At 33.5% G+C, this 7,953-nt stretch overlaps 1 protein-coding gene across 1 annotated transcript; it reads right to left on the bottom strand.

The window, feature by feature from the left end:
- Positions 1-261: 261 nt before the first annotated feature.
- LOC111635443 (GATA zinc finger domain-containing protein 14-like) lies at positions 262-2,648 on the bottom strand. Its single transcript, XM_023380403.1, has 2 exons — positions 2,561-2,648; positions 262-2,448 (listed from the first exon to the last, which is right to left on the bottom strand). Exons 1-2 carry the CDS (start codon positions 2,600-2,602, stop codon positions 1,120-1,122), a joined length of 1,371 nt encoding a protein of 456 aa, XP_023236171.1. The 5' UTR covers positions 2,603-2,648; the 3' UTR covers positions 262-1,119.
- Between the last annotated feature and the right edge of the window lie 5,305 nt (positions 2,649-7,953).

Genomic DNA, 7,953 nt, shown 5'->3' with positions numbered 1-7,953 from the left:
GCGTACGCATAAAGAAGCGACCGTTCATCCACATCACGATCTTCGGGCGTTTGAGGAAGTTGGGGATGGTAATAATGCCTATATTAAATTTTAAAGGCACGCGTCCGTATTTCCATTTAATAATGTAAAATTTGAATAATTTAATCGTATTTGCTTCGGAAATATAGAAATTATAGCGATTTATCAATGCCTAGTTACTTTCAACCCATTCTGTATATTGAATGTCCGTTTAGATACTGTATTTATACTTATTCCAACAAATCAGAAAATATCATTTTATTTTTACATAACTGTACATTATATTACAATAACTACAATATGACGTAAATATCGAGATATAAAGGTAAAAATATTTGAATATGTTCACCAAGTTGCATATAAAACCATCGGTTGATAATTATGAACATTCCTCCATTAAATTTCAGAAAAAATCTGTAAATGTAGATTTGAAATAATAATTTTTTTTTGTTATTAACCAATCACTTAGTGTTTTTACTGTGAAAATCAATTCTTTAACATCGGAAATCATTCTTTAATCATCCTATAACAATAATGTAGCATAAAATATTCCTGGTTTATTGATTTTTCTGGTTATCTGCAGCATCTTCCTCGATAAAAGACTGTACTATAATCACTGGTATTAATCCCTGTGTTCTGACCGAATTACTTTTACTCTCTTTATTATTTAAATTCATTTGGATCTCCTCGGTTTCTTCTTTAGATTGGGCCAAATTTCCCGAAGACGGTTGATTAATTGTTACGGGTGTCATCAACACATTCTTAGGTCTGTTTACGTTTGCATCCGAGTCAAAACCTCTATGGTTTTTTATATTCGAATCCTTACCTAAATTCCTCTCGTTAACTTGAGATGGAAGGAATTGGTTTCTCCCTGCATTACGAAAATTTTCGGAAATTTTAGAATTATCCGACTGTACTTGTATTCTTCCATTGACTCTGATGATCCCTCGAGGTGCGTAACTTTCGGTTAGGAGCTTCTCTCCATTTATGTTATCGTTTGAAAAAGGTGCTTTTGTGTTAGAGAAGTGGTGAGGTTTCGGTGGTTCCTCTCTGTTGTTAGGTAAATAGGCATTTGAATTTTCGTAGGGTTTAACTTTTATTTTATTCGACCGCTCCTCTGTACTGTACACCAAACTGCATCGGTTTCCAATTGTTATCTCTAGGATGACTTTCGGGAATGTATCTTTGAGCGTAACCTATTACTCTTTCTTCAGAAACAATAAATTTAGAATTTTCTTCGGGTTTTACAGGACTCTGTTGACTAGCCGAATTTCCTAAATTAACGGGTTGAATGTTAGTGTTTTGATTTCCTTGTACTGGAAGGTTTAACGGTCGTTGTTGAACTTGGATATTTTTTCTTACAAGAAACCCTTCGTTTCCGTTATATTTATTGAATTTTACGTTTATATTTTTATCTTGAATTATAAAAGGAGGTGATTTATTTCTGTTATTGTCATTAGAATGACCACTTTCGTCAAAATATCTTCCTTGATTATTGGTGTTCTGTCTTAAGTTTGTAATGGCGGTTTCTTCTCTACTTCCGCCATTTTGGAAATTATTTAGGGATTCTTTTCCCGAAATCGGAATTCTTAGATAACCATCGGCGATTGGTTTTTTTCTTTCGTCGATATTAACGTTAAAATTTTCGGTCGGTTTAATGATAGGAGCAGGAAGAAAACCTCTTTCGGGAATGTTTCTAGGTGGATAGTTGTTAAGTCTTCCTCCTATGTTTCTGTTATTTGCATTCTGATTTCCTTGTCTAAAGTTTCTTGGGTGATATTGGAAGTTTTGTTCTTGTTCTTGAATATTTCGGTTAAAATTTTGATAAAAAGTTCCAGGTTTTCTTTCGGCCGCTTGTACAGGTTCGGGATTATTAAATATATCTTGTTGTTCTGTTAAAATATGAACAATGGCCGGTTCTCTAGTATTTATATTATACTTTTGTTCGTTTCTAAATCCCGTTTGAATCACCGGTTGAGCAAATCCTGCATTTAAATTGTCAAATTGTGGTGAGTTTTGTTTTTGTACACCTCTTTCAAATGTTTTCGTATCGTCTACTTGAAAGTTTTCTTGGTTTGCTCCTCTGTAAATATTTCCCGACTGCACGAATACTCTGTAATTATCGTTATTATCAGGAAGATTCTTAATTTCTTCGTTTTCACTATTTGGAGAGGAAGTATTTGAATTTAGAAAGGTTTCTCCGTCTTGAAAATCATTTTGGTTCGATGTTCCTTCGTTTAATCTTTCGTCATATTCTTCACTCGTGTTACTTCTTCCTTTGTATATGATTTCTGCTTTTCCATCACCCGCTTTAAGCGATACAAACGGCAATAAAACTATTTTGACTTGTCCTTTCGATGGTTTCGATAACTTCCAGATTTGTAGAGAAGGAGTTACCAAGAAACCGAATAACAGAAAGATCGTTATAATCTAAAAAAAATAAATTATATCATTAATAAATATTAAAATAAAACTTGGATAAATTTAAAACTAAGGGATGAAATAACTAAAGGAAGTATTGTTATTATAGTTGAAACTCCACCTCTAAAGCGACCATATTTCCGGAACCAATTTTGAATTTCATACAAAATAACCTTCAAACAACAACCATTTTTTAATTCTCGTCAGTGGTTGTTCTTGGGAGGTTTGACCGTTTTATCACAAAATATCAAAAATAACGTCTTATTCTTAAAATCTCTTTTGAAACTTTTTCAAAAATTACTGTACAAATGGATATATTTTCATATTTAACTTTTTCTTCTTTCAGTTCTGTTCAGATAAAATATCGAAAAAGCTTACTACGTACAGAAATATTACAGAATTCTGTATCTTCTGTAGGGTTAAATACATTTTCTACACATTATTTTTCTATAAAATATCTCTTTCAGAAAAAAAACTACAGTACTCGATTTGCTTTCTTTTAATTACTTAACAAATTTGTGTTGTCTTCTACAATATTTTTTATATTATAGAAGACATATAATTTATGTATTTTTATATTATATAATTTAATTATATTATATAATATAATTTATATATTAAAGACATAAAAACTAAATGATTTACCCACAACCTTATAGTGGAAAAATACGTGTATACTTACCGTCTTCATGTCGTTCTATCGTTAAAGACACGAAGCGCGCATTATCTTTTCTTTTATACGATTTCTCTAAGAGTTATGCAAAGTAGCGGGTCAAAGGTCAATTACAATTATAGATCCGAACGAAACCTTACCGACAACAAAAGCTCAACGTCCTTAAAATGAAATTGGGTCAAAAAAAGGCAAGTGACCTAAAGTTTTCCACGCTTTTCTCTCCCCATTTTACTTTTGAACTTCGGCTTTTTATTTTAATGTCGACGTTCTCCCCTCTTTCCTTTCATCTCCTTCACGATTAATCGTTTAATTACGTTTAATTAATTAACATTTACATAATTGTATTTAAATTTTTTAAACTTTCGTGCGATAAAATACTTTAAGTTTACGCAGGTAATAATAGTATTTGTACTTTCAAATAAAAATTTTCCTGTAAAGTGCACTCTTGAACTATACAATTTACTCCATTATTACAATTTTAAGACGTACTAAAAATAGCTCGGAGCTTCTCTTCGAAGATCAAATTAAACTTTAAATAACCGGTTTAAAATCTTAACAAAGTAATTTAGAAAATAGAAAACATTTAGGCCAAGAATCAGAACATTCTACTATAGAAAAAAGTATTTAATTTTAATCACGTCTGATGAGAAAATTTCTCCAATCTTTAACCTTAAACGTCGGGTCTTTGACAAAAGAAAGGAAATAGAAGCTTACGCTTTCGTGATTCTTATTCACATTTAACACTTTCTCGATTTTTGTTTACAATATTTAGAGTTTTGAACAGGAAAATTAAATATATCTCTCTCTATAAATAAATCTACGAGTGAATAAAACGAGATGAATAAAAAATCGCAAGCGTTAACGATCAACCGCCATACACGAAGAGTGAACTACATTACAATTTCCAACGCATCTTTAATAGGTTAATCATGTAATTTTTTAAATTTTACAGTAAAAAAAAACTAATTAAACTCTTCGTAAAGGTCTTTAATATAGATGATTTATTGTAATTATTTTCATTTATTTTAATTTAAATTTATTGATACACATTACGCATTACTCGCGCGGGTTTGAAGTAATATAAACAGAACTTCGACGACTGTTAAATCTGATAAATTCTATATAAAATAATTTAATAAATGACAGAGTTTCTGTACTATTTTCTGTATATCTCTGGTATGTTCTAGTGCAGGGGTCACCAACCTTTCAGCGGTGTAGTGTCGAATCTCATTTATAGTGTTATTCTGAGTGCCGGCATGATTCTACTAATTTTGTTATATATATATATTATCGAAATTGGTCCAGTTATAATTGGCTTCAAAACTATATAATTGTCAAGGCAAGTGGTTAATTGAATTATCTACTTACATATGAGGCAAATGCACAACACGTAGATGGAACGTAAACTCGTGCGCTATAATGTAAATAAACAAGCAAAAGATTCGAATTTTTAATGTACCACGGCCTATACTAGACTACGGTTTCTATTTAACTGTGTAATTAATAATTAAAATATAATTTTTACTACATTTCTATTCACTCAGAGTGCCATTGAAAATCGTTTCGCGTGTCATAGGTTGTCGACCCCTGTTGTAGTGTATCTCCGAGGTGTGGCATGAAAGCCAATCGCACTTTCTCACATAGGCGATACTTTCAACTTAAAATACACCTTTAAAGAATATATAGGAAGAAGATAAATGTTAATGAATTTAAAACTAATAAACAAATTTAAACAGAAATTTTTAATCATATTGTTAATTTATTTAATTTAAAATGTATGCTCGCTACCTCAAATTAGTAATGTCTTGCCCCCGTAATCATAATTTTCCTGTTAACAAATCGGATATAAATTATTACCATTAATCGGATTTATCTCAAAATATAAGTAGCTCGACAGATTCTATATAAGCTGCACGCTATAATAAATGATTATAATAATTATATCGCGTGTAAATAATAATAACAATAACGATGTGTTTTATAATAATAAAGGTCACGAGAAGTTTTCATTTATGTCAGGATCTTCACCCCGACCGATGTGATCTACGAGCCTGGGTCAGATTTTGCCACGGTGGCAACGTCGTCAGTATATTTCCTCTACTGCCAGAGGATAAATGAAAACGAAATATGGGGCTAAGAAATAAATGGGGAGGAAATAAATTACGAGATAATTAAGTGTTTAAATACTTGAAAATAATATAAGAACGATTTTTCTTCATTTAATTCGGATGAAGTTGAATTGCTTTCAACACTTTGCTCTGTTATTCGTCTATTCGTTATCCTTCCCTTCAACTTCTGTTTTTGTAATAATTTCTGTTATTATTTTTATTGCTTTTCTTGCCCTTCTTTCCGGATGGTCCGAGGGATTTTTAGGAGACCACCGGTAGCCGAGTGGATAAAACCACTGAACACTGGTCGTGGGTTCGCGCCCGGCCAACGGGCTGGCCACGTGGAGTTTTCTGTGTTTCCTTCAATGCAGAAGTCCCTTGTAAACAGGGCCGTGCCGTTCTATGATGCAGAGAGGCGGTCGCATCAGGCGGCACCGTAAAGGGACGGCATAAAAAACATTTAAGGGGCAGAATTTCAAAGACTTGCATCATACTGAGAAAATCTATCACACGATCCTGTCAGCAGAGTTGGAATCTCGAAGTGGAAGGAACTTTTATCCACTTTCTCTTTTATCCACGAGTTCTCTGCATCATAGCACGGCACGGCCCTGTCTGCTGAACATTTCTTTTGAGACTATAGCAAAGAACTCGGATATTTATGGTCGGAAGCAGTGCCGTAACTAGCTATTCTTGTGCCCTGTGCAAGAATTTGCAATTAGGCCCCTTAATTAATTAGGTTTGGGAAAATAATAAAACAGAAGATACATGCATTTTGGGCTCTCCTTCCAAGTAGGCCCTGTGCGGGTGCACCTGTTGCACCTGCCTAGTTACGGCATTGGTCGGAAGCATCCCGACCTACCTGAGGAGCCTTTCATTTTAATAAGATATTAAATATTCAATTAATTATTTTTTTTATCGATATTCTAAAAAACTTTTGAAGGGTGAAATGGAGCGATGACAATGTTCTCCGAGGAAAAGACAAAAGTCACACCTCTAAGAGAGGAAAAGGAAGAAGAATCAAAGTGGCGCACAGAAAATGTTTGAGAACCCCTGATTAAATAACATTTGTGATGAAGCACTTCTTCAATGAAGTGTCCTTGTGCTAAAATATTGCAATGAATTTTTCACATTTTCATTATCATTCCACGTACAGAATTTGATGACTTTTGCAGCAAAGTTCATATAATTGCAATTTAGACAAAAAAGAAAAAAATATTATCAACTTATTTCAAATTATAAAACGTAACCGAGTATGGAACTCGAAAATGTCTGGCTAGTTTTTAACGTTTAATTAAATAGATACTCCCTAATGGAACTTTGATTGAGATTTTAGTGTTTTGTGTAGATACATTTATTTAAAATCCATTAAGATAAGGCACCAAAGATTTATTTGTAGCATTGAAGAGAAATCAAAATGTTATTTCAGTTCGAAATGCTTGAGCATTAACAAAATGTAGTGAATAAAATTGCATTGCCATAGTTAACCTTAGGATGATGGAATTGTTGGATGAAATACTCAACCAGTAGCGTGTTATAGTTATAACTAACCAGTAGCGTGTTATAGTTATAACACGCCACTGGTTTGAATTAGGAGACCCCATGTAATGTTGATTTCAGACATTTCTTCGGTTTTGGTTTTATTCGATTAAGGCAACCCGCTATATGGGCCTTCTATAGGAGAGGGAATGCCTTCTTATTTAGGCGTCACTAACGTGAAGAAAACCTAAACAACTTAACGTAGACAGTCCGCTGATGAGACGCGAACCCACTATCAAATGCCACTGTTCAGTGGTTTTATTCATTCGGCCACTGGTAAGTTTCTTTGGGGGAAATATTTTCTTATAAACGATCACTTCGTGTCTCGTTTGTTTCCAGACAATTGCCTCTTTTGTCTCTATGGGTATTTTCTACAGCTCCGATAAGCTCCCAACCGTCTACTTCAGAGCTTGAATTGAACTACAATAACATCTCTTTATTGTTTATTCTAATAGCGATTATTTGTCATCGCGTCCCAGCGATCACATTCCGCTGTTTCTGATTTTTTGTTTTCAAATTTTCAATAATAACTATATATTCATGTGTTTTTATATTGGGTTCATGGCTTATGGAAAACCAAGGCCAATATAAATCATTTCGTCGATTCAATGAACAACAACCCATATGGCCTCTATCAAACTGGACCAGATAAGCAATTCAACTGCAAACTTCCTGGACATCAATCTGTAATTAGATGGCAACCGGATAGCAACTAAAGTCCATTACAAGTCATGCTACTCCCCATTATTCATGCTGGCCATTTCAACGGACCCCTTCTCATACAAGATGGCTGCCTTCCGGGCCTTAACCAAAAGAACATTCACGCACCATTCCAGATTTGAAGACATTTTGTCTGAATTACAGCGCATCCAGAACATAGCCACCCAACACGGGTATGGTCCAAAATTAATTTATAGCATGACGTATGCCTACTCTTCACGTGTAAATCTCAGTGACAACATTGATACGTACACTCACGACTCAAATAACACTCAGTCTCTAGTGGTTGTTGAATATAAGCACCACCTCAAATTTATTTAGAGAAATTGCAACATATCAGTGGCGTGCCGTCATTAGAAGCGTTGGAAGCGCCGCTTCCCTCGTATTCTCTAAAAAATAAATAAATATTAATTTTAATTATATGAAAATAATCGCACAATATTTTATTATAACCGCATTATGTATCTTATTACAAAT

This window comes from Centruroides sculpturatus, unplaced genomic scaffold, assembly GCF_000671375.1.
Source record: "Centruroides sculpturatus isolate CEXI.00-Female unplaced genomic scaffold, Cexi_2.0 scaffold904, whole genome shotgun sequence".
NCBI lineage: Eukaryota > Metazoa > Arthropoda > Arachnida > Scorpiones > Buthidae > Centruroides > Centruroides sculpturatus.
Note: the sequence above shows the minus strand (reverse complement) of the source record. Positions and strands in the feature narration are given on the sequence as shown.

Bases quoted from the DNA above. Each gene is read 5' to 3' on its own strand.
- LOC111635443 (XM_023380403.1), bottom strand. From the start codon at position 2,602: ATGAAATTCAAAATTGGTTCCGGAAATATGGTCGCTTTAGAG. The intron at 2,449-2,560 runs GTGGAGTTTCAA...TATTTTTTTTAG, and splicing joins GAAATATGGTCGCTTTAGAG to ATTATAACGATCTTTCTGTT.